The sequence below is a fragment of the Podarcis cretensis genome (assembly GCF_951804945.1).
Source record: "Podarcis cretensis genome assembly, chromosome: 18".
NCBI classification, from domain to species: domain Eukaryota; kingdom Metazoa; phylum Chordata; class Lepidosauria; order Squamata; family Lacertidae; genus Podarcis; species Podarcis cretensis.
In genome coordinates, this window is record NC_137188.1 from 12085266 (window position 1) to 12100429 (window position 15164).

At 48.7% G+C, this 15164-nt stretch overlaps 1 protein-coding gene across 1 annotated transcript; it reads right to left on the reverse strand.

The window, feature by feature from the left end:
* Nucleotides 1-1889: 1889 nt before the first annotated feature.
* On the reverse strand, nt 1890-11330 carry GIPC3 (GIPC PDZ domain containing family member 3). Its single transcript, XM_079960869.1, has 6 exons — nt 10716-11330; nt 8031-8216; nt 6101-6281; nt 5078-5190; nt 4406-4487; nt 1890-2110 (listed from the first exon to the last, which is right to left on the reverse strand). Exons 1-6 carry the CDS (start codon nt 11022-11024, stop codon nt 1959-1961), a joined length of 1023 nt encoding a protein of 340 aa, XP_079816995.1. The 5' UTR covers nt 11025-11330; the 3' UTR covers nt 1890-1958.
* Between the last annotated feature and the right edge of the window lie 3834 nt (nt 11331-15164).

Sequence of the window (15164 nt, forward strand, 5' to 3'; positions counted from 1 at the left end):
TCCTGGGGGACGCTCTATCTTGCACCCGGGACCTTTTGCACGCACGGCGGGTGCTCTGCCTACTGAGCCGCACTGCCCTTGTAGAAACGATGCATAACCCTTTTTTAAAAAAAGAGGAATGGTTTTTAAATAACTTTTTTAATTATTTCAAAAACAAACCAACAAAACTTTATGTACATCGCAGTCAAAGGCAGGAGAGTTGACTTGCGGAAGGTTGAGGGGCTTCCTTCTGAGAAAATTAGTGTTGACGTTACCTTTTATTTTTTTATTACGATGCTGGTTTTTCATTAACGTGAAGCTTTGCTGCAAAAAAGCAGCGCATGTGTGCGATTGGGCTGAGGTTCGGGTTCATGTAGACCTGAGCACGGGGGGTGGGGAGCCTCACAAAAGAAGCTGGTCCATGGAGGTCCATTTTGGGTGTGTGTGTGGGACATACATCTCCTTTGTGGGAATGTTGTGTTGCCAGCATTGGGGTGGAGAATATGCATTGATCAGCAAAGCCAGGCACAGCTTTCCAGAGAAGATCTCAGGTCCTCCTATTTTCAAGGGACAGTCCTGGATTTACAAAAGCCACCCCAGTTTCCGATTTTTCCCACAACGTCACCCTTTTCACGGGAGAAACGTTGGAGGGGATGGAATAGGACGTCCCTATTTCCAGGGGAGAAACGTTGGAGGGGATGGAAGTGGACGTCCCTGTTTTCACGGGAGAAACGTTGGAGGGGATGGAATAGGACATCCCTGTTTTCACGGGAGAAACGTTGGAGGGGATGGAATAGGACATCCCTGTTTTCACGGGAGAAACGTTGGAGGGGATGGAATAGGACATCCCTGTTTTCACGGGAGAAACGTTGGAGGGGATGGAATAGGGCGTCCTTATTTTCCTGGGAGAAACGTTGGAGGGAATGGAATAGGATGTCCCTATTTTCAGGGGAGAAACGTTGGAGGGGATGGAATAGGACATCCCTCTTTTCACGGGAGAAATGTTGGAGGGGATGGAATAGGACGTCCCTATTTTCAGGGGAGAAACGTTGGAGGGGATGGAATAGGACGTCCCTGTTTTCACGGGAGAAACGTTGGAGGGGATGGAATAGGACGTCCCTGTTTTCACGGGAGAAACGTTGGAGGGGATGGAATAGGACATCCCTGTTTTCACGGGAGAAACGTTGGAGGGGATGGAATAGGATGCCCCTATTTTCAGGGGAGAAACGTTGGAGGGGATGGAATAGGACGTCCCTATTTTCAGGGGAGAAACGTTGGAGGGGATGGAATAGGACGTCCCTATTTTTGTTGGATAAACATTGGAAGGTATGGAATTATGCAACACTGAGCCAAGGAGATAAGTAACTTGACAACCTTTAGAAGACATCTGAAAGCAGCCCTGTACAGGGAAATTTTAAAAGTTTCACATTTTATTATGTTTTTATATATGCTGGAAGTTGCCCGGTGTAGCTGGGGTAACTCAGCCTGGGTATAGATAATAAAACTATTACTATTACAGTGGTACCTCGGGTTACATACACTTCAGGTTACAGACTCCGCTAACCCAGAAATAGTACCTCGGGTTAAGAACTTTGCTTCAGGATGAGAACAGAAATCATGCGGCGGCAGCAGGAGGCCGCATTAGCGAAAGTGGTGCTTCAGGTTAAGAACAGTTTCAGGCTAAGTACGGACCTTCGGAATGAATTAAGAACTTAACCCGAGGTACCACTGTATTATTATGGAACAGGACGTCCCTATTTTCATCGGAGAAATGTCGGAGGGTCTGAGATGGGCGCTTCTTTAAAAAAATGAACAGACGAGAGATTAATTCTGCTTTTCTTTCCTTTCTTAAAAAAAGAAAGTGAAAAACAAGTGTGGGTGTCAGTGTTTGTGTGTCTGGATGGAAACCGGCCGGGATAAGAGGCGCAGGAAGCCTAGCGGAAGAGAGATAAGGATGGAGAGACAGAAGATCTTCGCCTCTATTTGGGGCTGCCCCTGGCCTCGCAGATGGTTCTCCAGACCTCAGCGACAAACTCCTCAGGGAAGGCAAATTCGCCCAGAAGGAGATCCAGGCCGCGGGCGAAATCTTCGGAGCCCTGCCGCCCCTTGGCCATTTCCACCATGCTCGAGGCTGCAAGACATGAAAGGGGGGCACCAGAGAAGTTTCCCATTGCCAAATTTACCATTCAGTGGTGTTAAAAGTCCTGCATAGCAGCAGGTCAGGCTAGATGACCCTGGGGTGTCCCCCTTCCGACTCTACGATTCTTTGGTTCTAGGAATTCTAAGGTCATATAAAAAGGTAAAGGGACCCCTGACCGTTAGGTCCAGTCGTGGCCGACTCTGGGGTTGCGGCGCTCATCTCGCTTTATTGGCCGATAGTAAGCCTTATATTTATTAATCTGTTGCAACAGGGTCTCCTGCTCATCCCACGCAGGGAGGGAGGAGAGGAACCCCGAACATTGGTGTGCAAGCTCTTATATAGACTTTGGAAATTGCCTCCCCTGTAGCTCAAGGTAAAAGGTAAAGGGACCCCTGACCATTAGGTCCAGTCGTGGCCGACTCTGGGGTTGCGGCGCTCATCTCGCTTTACTGGCCAAGGGAGCCGGCGTACAGCTTCCGGGTCATGTGGCCAGCAGGACTAAGCCGCTTCTGGCGAACCAGAGCAGCGCACGGAAACGCCGTTTCCCACCTCCCTTTGCAAATACAGTCTGGCAAATATCTGTTAAGCTGAGCAAAGTTATCAATATGCCCAAGAGATTCAGGAGCTGTTTACCATCTCTAAGGAATGGCCAGGCTACCCAGAAAAGGCGATTGATAAGACATGATTGATCAGGTATCTTGGCAGACAGGAGAGAAGCAACACGCTCCAATTTCTGCTGGGGACCACCTCTTTCTGTGATGTATGTGTGATGTTTTGAGGGGTGGTCTTGATGCGGGTGGCGCTGTGGGTTAAACCACAGAGCCTAGGACTTGCCGATCAGAAGGTTGGCGGTTCGAATCCCCGCAATGACGGGGTGAGCTCCCGTTGCTCGGTCCCTGCTCCTGCCAACCTAGCAGTTCGAAAGCACGTCAAAGTGCAAGTAGATAAATAGGTACCGCTCTGGCGGGAAGGTAAACGGTGTTTCCGTGCGCTGCTCTGGTTCACCAGAAGCAGCTTAGTCCTGCTGGCCACATGACCCAGAAGCTGTACGCTGGCTCCCTCGGCCAGTAAAGCGAGATGAGCGCCGCAACCCCAGAGTCGGCCACGACTGGACCTAATGGTCAGGGGTCCCTTTACCTTTTACCTTGAGCAACAGGGGAGGCAATTTCCAAAGTCTATATAAGAGCTTGCACACCAGTGTTCTGGGTTCCTCTCCTCCCTCCCTGCGTGGGGTTAGCAGGGGATCCTGTTGCAACAGATTAATAAAGATCAGGCTCACTAGCCGCTTTGCTTCTCAATATTCTCTGCTTGGCCTCTGCTATTTTCTCCTACCAATAGAGAACCTACTTGAGGACTCTATACGGGCTCTTGAATATCCCATAAGGGAAAGGGAGCAGTTTTTTTTCTTATAACAAGACCATGCAAAGATGTCCTCTATTTCCTAAATAACTCATAGGAAAGATCTCCCTGGTCCAGCCTCACGTTTCTCACGTTGCATAACCAGATATTACATCTGGAGATTGCAGAAAGAACAAGCGAAAGAGTTTTGGCGCCTGAGCTCGCTCGGTTTCCTCTTCCCTCCTCATTCCTCTTTCCTTTTGTGTTGTCTGATGGCCTCTGTTATATTCTCCTACCGATAGGGAACCCACTTAAGGGCTCTAGACTGGCTCTGGAATACCCTATAAGGGAAAAGGAGCAGTTTTCCCCCTTACAACACCATTCTGGGTTATTAGGATTTCTGCGTTGCAGCTGGTCAGTAGCTGAGGGCCTCATCCAACCTAAATCTGTCCCTGCTGTGGCCACACTCAGCGAGCTTTGAAGCTGCATGGCAGAATCTTAGCCACGTTCAAATATATAAAAGGATGTCACATAGAGGAGGGAGAAAGGTTGTTTTCTGCTGCTCCAGAGAAGCGGACACGGAGCAATGGTTCCAAACTACAAGAAAGAAGATTCCACCTAAACATTAGGAAGAACTTCCTGACAGTAAGAGCTGTTTGACAGTGGAATTTGCTGCCAAGGAGTGTGGTGGAGTCTCCTTCTTTGGAGGTCTTTAAGCAGAGGCTTGACAACCATATGTCAGGAGTGCTCTGATGGTGTTTCCTGCTTGGCAGGGGGTTGGACTCGATGGCCCTTGTGGTCTCTTCCAACTCTATGATTCTATAATCTGAACCCAGCTCTCTCCCGGGTCCGTTATCCCACCCAGCCCAGGATCGTGGCCCCCCACCCCCAGGCTGACCAACTCTCTGGGGGTCTCAGAGGGCGTGAGACCTGCCCCTCTCCACTCACCCAGTTCCACGTCTCGGATACCCATATAACTCTCCAGGAGGTCGTCGACTTTCCCGGCAGCTTCCTCCTCACGCTCGCTGGGCTGCAAGCAGGAGAAAAGATGGGAGGTCAGCTTCGTGGCCCCCCAGGCTGTGGCTTGGGATGGGTGGGCAAAGTCCCAGAAGATGTCAGGTATCAAACCAGGGTTGGGAAATGCAAGGGCTGCAAGGGGGACGTTGTGTCGTGTGGGGTGGACCTTTTGCAGACCCTACAAGTGTCCCTGTTTTCCAGGGATTTTCAGAAGCCATCCTGGTTTCTGTTTTGATCCCGGAATATCCTGCTTTCCCTATTTTCACAGGAGAAATGTTGGAGGGGGTGGAATAGGACGTCCCTATTTTCAGGGGAGAAACGTTGGAGGGGATGGAATAGGACGTCCCTCTTTTCAGGGGAGAAACGTTGGAGGGGATGGAATAGGACGTCCCTATTTTCAGGGGAGAAACGTCTGGAGGGCCGAGTTTGGGGATTCTTGGACTAGATGACTCTTGGGGCCCATTCCCAATTTACAATTCTGCGATTTTACAGGAGAAAAAGCGTAGGCAACGGGCTGGGACAGAAGGAGAGGCGTGCCCAAGCTCTCTTGCACCCGAAGCTGGGACGAACCACGGAACAAAACTGAGACCCGGACCGACTCACCGCCTCCTCCAACGTGGCGTTGCCCTTGGCTCGTAGCCGCAGTGTCTCCTTCCCGCTGGCCACTTTCCCCTCGCTGGGCACTTTGTTGCTTCGTGTTCTCTGGCTGATCATGTCTAGGAAGTGGGAAAAGGATGGCATCGCTTCGATAAGTTAGGTTGCTTTGACAAACTCAATTCTGTTTCTGGCCAGCCGCTGTCTAACTTGCACGCTGCGCGACACACTCGCATCCAGCGCGCGCAAATCGCTGTGGAATATTGCGCGGCCACCGGCTCGCTCTTTGAAAATTTTTGGGGGGTTCTCAGCCCACCTGGCAGCAGATTTCCAGGGTTCCGGACTAGGGGACCTTCCGAGCCCAACCTGGAGATGCTAATAATAATAATAATAATAATAATAATAATAATAATAATAATAATAATGTATTATTTATACCCTGCCTATCTGGCTGGGTTTCCCCAGCCACTCAGGGCGGCTTCCAACAAAACACTAAAATACAACAACCTATGGCGCTGTGGGTTAAAGCCTCAGCGCCTAGGACTTGCCGATCGAAAGGTCGGCGGTTCGAATCCCCGCGGCGGGGTGCGCTCCCGCTGCTCGGTCCCAGCGCCTGCCAACCTAGCAGTTCGAAAGCACCTCCGGGTGCAAGTAGATAAATAGGGACCGCTTACCAGCGGGAAGGTAAACGGCGTTTCCGTGTGCAGCTCTGGCTCGCCAGAGCAGCGATGTCACGCTGGCCACGTGACCCGGAAGTGTCTGCTGTTTATCTGCCTGTTTATCCTCTTGCACTTTGACGAGCTTTCGAACTGCTAGGTTGGCAGGAGCAGGGACCGAGTGATGGGAGCTCACCCCGTCATTGCGGGGATTCAAACTGCCGACCTTCTGATCGGCAAGTCCTAGGCTCTGTGGTTTAACCTACAGCGCCACCCACGTCCCTTTCTACCCCTGTGCAAAATCCACACACACTCCGGCCTCTGCCTCTCCCCAGCCCCCCTTGAGGGGGGTATTTCTCTCCCCACCTCTACTCACCAAAGGCCCTTTTCGGCTCCACGAGGCGCAGGGTGAAGGGCTGGGCTTTCGGCATTTCACGCAACATCTTGGCAACTTCGTAGTGGCGGCACCCAACGATGGTTTGATCGTTGATGGCTTCGATGCTGTCTCCGACGCACACGACCGGGATGCGGTTGATAATGCTGCCTTCTTTGATGCGCTGTAGGTTAAGGGAGAAAAGCAGTGACAAACCTAGGCAGCATCTTAAAAAGCAGAGACATCACCTTGCCAACAAAGGTCCGTATAGTTCAAGCTCTGGTTTTCCCAGTAGTGATGTATGGAAGTGAGAGCTGGACCACCAAGAAGGCTGATCGCCGAAGAATGGATGCTTTTGAATTCTGGTGCTGGAGGAGACTCTGGAGAGTCCCATGGACTGCAAGAAGATCCAACCTCTCCATTCGGAAGGAAATCAGCCCTGAGTGTTCACTGGAAGGACAGATCCTGAAGCTGAGGCTCCAAGACTTTGGCCACCTCAGGAGAAGAGAAGACTCCTGGGAAAAGACCCTGATGCTGGGAAAGATGGAGGGCGCAAGGAGAAGGGGACGAAGGAGGACGAGATGGTGGGACAGTGTTCTTGAAGCGACCAGCATGTGTTTGACCAAACTGGGGGAGGCAGTGGAAGACAGGAGGGCCTGGCGTGCTCTGGTCCAGGGGGTCACGAAGAGGCAGACACGACTAAACGACTAAACAACAACAAGGTTAAGGGAGTGCATGCACGGTCAGCTAAATTTGTGGCACGCTGTCCCATTTAAGAGACACAGCCTGTAAAACTTCAAAAAAATAAATTACCTGAAAACGATGTGTACAGCGATACCTTGGCTCTCAAACGCCTTGGTACCCAAACAACTTGGAACCCAAACAACTTGGAACCCAAACACTGCAAACCCGGAAGGAAGTGTTCCGGTTTGCGAACTTTTTTCGGAAGCCAAACGTGCTCCGTTTTGAGTGTTACGCTTCCAATCTGAGTGTTACGCTGTCTGTTTTTGCTATTTATTTTGCATTTTGTTTTTGTGGCTCTTTTTGGTTTGTTTTCGTGACTCTGTGGGACCCAGTTCAGCTACTGATGGATTGATTGTGTGACTGCAGTACATTGTTTATCGCTTTCATTTTATGGATTGACGGTCTCGTTAGATAGTAAAATCCATGTTCGATGGCTGTTTTAGGGTTGTTTTTAAAAGTCTGGAACGGATTAATTCATTTTTCATTCCTTTCTACGTGCCTCGGTTTTGGAATGCTTTGGTTTTGGAACGGACTTCCGGACCGGTTTAAGTTTGAAAACCAAGGTACCACTGTGAAATGCATAAACGAGTGAAATAAATAAACTTGATAAGTATAAATAAATACATAAAGTATAAATAAATAAAATGGATTTAATAATAATACAGTGGTACCTCGGGTTACATACGCTTCAGGTTACAGACTCCACTAACCCAGAAATAGTGCTTTAGGTTAAGAACCTAGGGGTTTTTGAATGTTTTATGTAGTTTTTATGTAGTTTTATGTAGTTTTGTGGTAGTTTTATGTAGTTTTGTGGTAGTTTTATGTAGTTTTTCAATTTCATTGTTCTGCATGGGACAATGACAATAAAGATATCGTATCGTATCGTATCCTATCAAACTTTGCTTCAGGATGAGAACAGAAATTATGCTCCGGCAGCGCGGCGGCAGCAGGAGACCCCATTAGCTAAAGTGGTGCTTCAGGTTAAGAACAGTTTCAGGTTAAGAACGGACCTCCAGAACGAATTAAGTACTTAAGGTACCACTGTACATAAAGTATAAATAAATAAAATAGATTTAATAATAATAATAATAATAATAATAATAATAATAATAATAATTTGCAAGGAGGAAAAGTTGCATTTTCAGCTACTCAGATCTCCCGACATGACCTTCTCTGGCCTCATCCTGACCTTGATGAAGGCACATCCGGCTCCGTTATCTGTGATGGTGAGACCCAGAGCATCCTCCGTCTTCGTCACCTCCACCTCTTTCGTCTCGCCACGGATGTGGGCAAAGATGAAGTCCTCCAGCCCGATCTGGCCTCCGAGAAGCTTTTGCATGTCCACCTTGTGAGTGTTCAGGGTGCAGAAAAGGATCTGGGGGAGAGAACGGATCCAGGCTTAAGGTTTTCTCCCCAGTGGGGTTGGTCAGCAAGGGGTTGGGGTGGGGATGTCGAAAAAGAGGTGAGGGAGACAAAAGGGGTTTGCGGAGGGAGAGCGAGAGAGAGAGAGAGAGAAGCAGAAAGGATTCAGGATAAAGGTAAAGGGACCCCTGACCATTAGGTCCAGTCGTGGCCGACTCTGGGGTTGCGGCGCTCATCTCGCTTTACTGGCCGAGGGAGCCGGCGTACAGCTTCCGGGTCACGTGGCCAGCAGGACTAAGCCGCTTCTGGCGAACCAGAGCAGCGCACGGAAACGCCGTTTACCTTCCCTCCGGAGCGGTACCTATTTATCTACTTGCACTTTGAGGTGCTTTCGAAGTGCTAGGTTCGCAGGAGCAGGGACTGAGCAACGGGAACTCACCCCGTCATTGCGGGGATTCGATCCGCCGACCTTCTGATCGGCAGGTCCTAGGCTCTGTGGTTTAACCTACACACAGTGCCGGATTTACGTATAAGCTAAACAAGCTATGTAGGGACACGGGTGGCGCTGTGGTCTAAACCATGGAGCCTCTTGTGCTTGCCGATCAGAAGGTTGGCCGTTCGAATTGCCGCAATGACGGGGTGAGCTCCTGTTGCTTGGTCCCTGCTCCTGCCAACCAAGCATGCCAGTGTGAGTAGATAAATAGGTACCCCTCCGGTGGGAAGGTAAACGGCGTTTCCATGTGCTGCTCTTGTTCGCCAGAAGCGGCTTAGTCATGCTGTCCACATGACCCGGAAGCTGTACGCCGGCTCCCTCGGCCAGTAAAGCGAGATGAGCGCCGCAACCCCAGAGTTGGCCATGACTGGACTTAACTGTCAGGGGTCCTTTACCTTTTTTAAAAAAACAAGCTGTAGCTTAGGGCCCTGCTCTTTTGGGGGCTCCAAAAAAAATTAAAGAGGAAAAAAACCTTGATGTACATTTCCAAAATATAAGATAAAAAACAAGTAAAATAAAGCCTACATACAGCAACAGTGTTTTGTGTTGTGTAGGCTCCTATGGTGTGAGTCATGGGCCCCGCCTGCTAGCCTGCTCCCTAAAATATCACTGGTTTCTTCCTTTCTATATATAGGGACGCGGGTGGCGCTGTGGGTTAAACCACAGAGCCTAGGACTTGCCGAACAGAAGGTCAGCAGTTCGAATCCCCGCAATGACGGGGTGAGCTCCCGTTGCTCGGTCCCTGATCCTGCCAACCTAGCAGTTCGAAAGCACGTCAAAGCGCAAGTAGATAAATAGGTACCGCTCCGGCGGGAAGGTAAACGCCGTTTCCGTGCGCTGCTCTGGTTCGCCAGAAGCGGCTTAGTCCTGCTGACCACATGACCCGGAAGCTGTACACCGGCTCCCCCGGCAACCCCAGAGTCGACCACGACTGGACCTAATGGTCAGGGGTCCCTTTACCTATATATAGGGTGCCTACATTCTGCATGGACTGGTTGCACGGCAACATGGGGAAATGGCTTTTGATACGTATTAGGTCCATCAATTACCATATAGCATATATTCAACACAAAAAAACGGTGACAATTTGTTGTTGACAAAGGACAGCTGGACATAGAAGCAGCGTGCCTTTTCTCCCTCTCTACTGACTCTAGAACATTGGGTTCATCCGGCGAATAATGTCAGAAGATTCCAGGCCGGTAAAAGAAAGCAGCACATAGTTGGTCTAGGGAACTCCTTGCCACAGGGGACAAGGGACGGCCACCATATTGGATGGCTTTAAAAGAGGATGGGATAAATGCATGGAGGGCGAAAGGCTTGCTGTGAAAATAGAGGCTGCATTCTTGAGGGGAGCCAGCAAGACTTCCGAATATCAGTTGCCAGAAGCTGCAGGAGGGAAAAGGGCTCTTGTTTTCGAATCCTGATTCTGGGTTATCCATGTGAGAACAGCAGACCCTTCAAATGTCCCTATTTTCCAAGGACAGTCCTGGATTTACGGAAGCTGTCCTGGTTTCTGATTTGATCCCAGAATGTCCCGCTTTTCCTTAGGACGTCCCTATTTTCAGGGAAGAAACATTGGAGGGGATGGAATAGGACGTCCCTATTTTCACGGGAGAAACGTCGGAGGGGATGGAATAGGACGTCCCTATTTTCAGGGGAGAAACGTTGGAGGGGATGGAAGAGGACGTCCCTATTTTCAGGGGAGAAACGTTGGAGGGGATGGAATAGGACGTCCCTATTTTCACGGGAGAAACGTCGGAGGGGATGGAATAGGACGTCCCTATTTTCAGGGGAGAAACGTTGGAGGGGATGGAAGAGGACGTCCCTATTTTCAGGGGAGAAACGTTGGAGGGGATGGAATAGGACGTCCCTACTTTCAGGGGAGAAGCGTTGGAAGGGATGGAATAGGACGTCCCTGTTTTCAGGGGAGAAATGTTGGAGGGGGTGGAACAGAGTGTTCGGTTGGGCGAGCGAGTCTCTTCTTACGAACTGAATTTCTCCCACCCAGAAAGGCCTCACCTCTGTGGGGGAGATGTCGAAGACCTCTGCGATTTTGGCGTACAACTCCTTGACGTTGGTGAACCCTTCGATCTTCCCGGTGGGGCTTCCGTGGGCCAGCTGGGTGTGGAAGATGAGCCGGGGTCTCACGCGGGGCTGGCGGGGTGCCGGGGTGCCCCCGCTCTGCCCAGGGGTGCCCCGGCCCCCTTCGGAGGAAGAGGACGAGGCCTGGGAGCCCCCGGTTTCCCGGGACACACCGTTCTCCATCGGCGTCCCTCCTTGCCGTTCTGCGTATCCTTTCCGGCTTGGTCGCTTGGCCCTACACAGCATTGGGGGCCCCCCCTCCGTCCCCCCTCACCCGGACAACGGGAGACGATCGCCCCGGTTGAATTATTGATGCCCCTGGCCTCCAGGTGGAATGGCAGAGACGTAAGGCGAGCCGGGCTTTGGCACAGAGCCCGGAAACCCAATCGCACCCACCTTCCAGCAGAGAATTCAGTTAGGCAAGCTGTGCCCCTAAGGGTGCCACATCTGAACCGAAGGGGGTCACAGCTGTGGGGTGGAAGGGTGGCACCCAAACCCTGCACCCATCAGCGTACGGTCCTTTGCAAATAATTCCCGGTTCTGTTTGTCCCCCGTCCCCAGCTGCTGCTGCTGCTGCGAGCCTCTCTTGGGACAGCAGATGTTTTTTCCTGATATACCTTCGGAGGAACACATGAGACCGGGTTGCTCATTATTTTATTTCGGAAATAATGTCTCTGCCTCACCGCGCAGTGCCGGGTTTACATCTAAGCTAAACATGCTATGGCTTAGGGCCCCACGAAAAAAATTAAAGCGGAAAAAACAACTGGATATACATTTCCAAAATATAAGATAAAAAACAAATGAAATAAAACCTACATACAGCAACAGTGTTTTGTGTTTCGGTAGGCTCCTGTGGTGTAAGGTATGGGTAGGCAAACTAAGGCCCGGGGGCCGGATCCGGCCCAATCGCCTTCTCAAACCGGCCCGCGGACAGTAGGGGAATCGGCGTGTTTTTACATGAGTAGAATATGCACTTTTATTTAGAATGCCTCTCTGGGTTATTTGTGGGGCTTAGGAATTTGTCCATTTCCCCCCTCAAAAATATAGTCTGGCCCCCAACAAGGTCTGAGGGACAATGGACCAGCCACCTGCTGAAAAAGTTTGCTGACCCCTGGTATGGCATGGGCCCGGCCTGCTCGCCTGCTCCCTAAAATATCCCTGCTTTGCTCCTTTCTATATATAGGGTGCCTGCATTCCCCATGGGCTGGTTGCATGGCCACATGTGCAAATGGCTTGAGATACCTGTTAGGTCCATAAATTGCCATATAGCATACAGTGGTGCCCCGCAAGACGAACGCCTCGCAAGACGGAAAACCCGCTAGACGAAAGGGTTTTCCATTTTGGAGGCGCTTCACAAAACGAATTTCCCTATGGGCTTGCTTCGCAAGACGAAAATGTCTTGCGAGTTCCTGCGGGGTTTCCCCCCCCCTTTTCCTAAGCCCTAAGCCACTTATCAGCTGATCCGCTGATAAGCCGCTTATCAGCTGATCCGCTAAAAGCCGCTAAGCCGCTAATAGCGCTAATCCGCTAAGCTGTCAATGGGCTTGCTTCGCAAGACGAAAAAACCGCTATACGAAGAGCCTCACGGAACGGATTAATTTCGTCTTGCGAGGCACCACTGTATATTCAACACAAAAAACAGTGACCGTTTGTTGTTGACAAAGGACAGCTGGACATATAAAGGGCCCCATTGCCTTCAGTAGCTTAGGGCCTTGTCAAACCTAAATCCGGCCCTGGCCTTACATCGTTTGCTCACTTTCCACAGAGATCTGTCTGTTCTTCCATGTTCCAGATATCCGTGCTTTCAAACACTTCTGAGATTTCCAAAGGCACTGCTGTTTTTCAAGGGGGAATAAAGAGGTGAAGGGACTCCCCGTGAACACCTCCCTCGTTCATCATCATCATCATCGTCATCATTTTATTTGCATGCATACTTCTTCAGATATTGGTATGCATGCACATGAAAGGTCATACCAATAACTACCTTGTTGTTGTTGTTGTTTAGTCGTTTAGTCGTGTCCGACTCTTCGTGACCCCATGGACCAGAGCACGCCAGGCACTCCTGTCTTCCATTGTCTCCCCCAGTTTGGTCAAACTCATGCTGGTCGCTTCAAGAATACTGTCGCACCATCTCGTCCTCTGCCGTCCCCTTCTCCTTGCGCCCTCCATCTTTCCCAACATCAGGGTCTTTTCCAGGGAGTCTTCTCTTCTCATGAGGTGGCCAAAGTCTTGGAGCCTCAGCTTCAGGATCTGTCCTTCCAGTGAGCACTCAGGGCTGATTTCCTTCAGAATGGAGAGGTTGGATCTTCTTGCAGTCCATGGGACTCTCAAGAGTCTCCTCCAGCACCATAATTCAAAAGCATCAATTCTTCGGCGATCAGCCTTCTTGATGGTCCAGCTCTCACTTCCATACATCACTACTGGGAAAACCAGAGCTTGAACTATACAGACCTTTGTTGTCAAGGTGATGTTTCTGCTTTTTAAGATGCTGTCTAGTTGGTCTCTAAGGTGCTACTGGAAGGATTTTTAAAATTTTGTTTCGACTACGGCAGACCAATACGGTTACCTACCTGTATAATTTAATTGTAAGCCACCTTTCCATAGTTGAAGCTACACTCAAGGCGGCTTCCAACATGACAAGATTTACATAATTACAAACATAACAAAAGTTGTAAACAATAAATAAAACTAATCAAAAAGTACACAACCGAACGGAAACAGTTTCCATGTAAATCATAAGATCTAAAACTAAAGATGCAACAATAATATCAGTACAGTGGTACCTCAGGTTAAGTACTTAATTCATTCCAGAGGTCCGTTCTTAACCTGAAACTGTTCTTAACCTGAAGCACCACTTTAGCTAATGGGGCCTCCTGCTGCCTCTGCACAATTTCTGTTCTCATCCTGAAGCAAAGTTCTTAACCCGAGGTACTATTTCTGGGTTAGTGGAGTCTGTAACCTGAAGCGTATGTAACCTGAAGCGTATGTAACCCGAGGTACCACTGTAATAGCAACGGCTCTCTCAGGGCCCCGTAAACAATACTCCAGCCCTTGGAATGAAGTAAATGTGGTTTTAGCAGAAATGATATAAAGGATATGGTTAAAATTGATTTATTATTTGGTGAAAGACGAGAATTACAGTATATTAAGATAAATTATTAGGATAAAAACAAAGCTGGAAAGGATTTGCTGAAACATCTAACTGAACTAGAATACAAAAAAGGGAGGTGTGAGGAGGTCAAGGAAATAGGTAAAGGAAAGAAAGCTATGTAAAGGTCTGATCTGTTTTTTTTTTTTATTGTTTGTTTGTATTTCTTATGTCTTTTTTATTTTTATTTATTATTGTTCCTTTTTGTAATTTTCAAAATTTGAATAAATTATATATATATATATATATATATATATATATATATATATATATATATATAACACAATACTCCAGCCCAAGAATCTGTTCAAGAATCTGGGGTTGCGGCGCTCATCTTGCTTTATTGGCCAAGGGAGCCGGCGTACAGCTTCTGGGTCATGTGGCCAGCAGGACTGAGCCGCTTCTGGTGAACCAGAGCAGCGCACGGAAACGCCATTTACCTTCCCTCCGGAGTGGTACCTATTTATCTACTTGTGCTGGTGTGCTTTCGAACTGCTAGGTTGGCAGGAGCAGGGACCAAGCAACGGGAGCTCACCCCGTCATCGCGGGGATTGGAACCGCCGACCTTCTGATCAGCAAGCCCCAGGCTCTGTGGTTTAACCCACAGCGCCACCCGCGTCCCCACAGCCAAGATAGTCTCATTTAAAACAACACAGATAAAAATTTTAAAAAATTGTTCACACAGATAAAAATTAAAAACAGCTGTTCTTTTATAATGGCAATGGTGACCACCTGAGAGGTGCCGAAACTGAGTTCCAGCGAGTTCTGGCCGGGTGAAAAAAAGCGGTACTATGGACTAGAAACTTGGCTTTTATGGAAGTGAAAGGGGCAGGATTCTATGGAATAAAAACTGAAGGGAAGCACTTTCTGTGTCCCTGAGGAAAGCAGATGAGTAAAAGAGCGAATTAAGTTAATTTGGGATATGCAGAATAAATAAAAATAAATAAATTTAAGAAACTGCAGAAAGAGGGGTTAAAATTATTGTAAAATCATTGAAATGTACGAAACTGAAAATCACAAATAAAGGAATGAATAAATGAGCAGATTAAGTTAATTTGGATATGCAGGAGATATTAAAAACAAATTTAAGGAACCGCAGAAAGAGGGGGAAGGAAGTCGAGTTCTGAAATGTCGAAATGAATGTAAAATTATTGAAATGTATAAAGCTTGCAAAATGCATAAACTTGAAAAGTATAAATAAATAAAATGGATTTTTTTAAAAAATGAAAACGATGTGT

Coding starts and splice junctions, on each gene's coding strand:
- GIPC3 (XM_079960869.1), bottom strand. CDS start 11,024: ATGCTGTGTAGGGCCAAGCGACCAAGCCGGAAAGGATACGCAGAACGG. Junction 6,282..8,030: donor CCGGATGTGCCTTCATCAAG/GTCAGGATGAGG, acceptor CTTAACCTACAG/CGCATCAAAGAAGGCAGCAT. Junction 4,488..5,077: donor ACGCCACGTTGGAGGAGGCG/GTGAGTCGGTCC, acceptor TCCTGCTTGCAG/CCCAGCGAGCGTGAGGAGGA.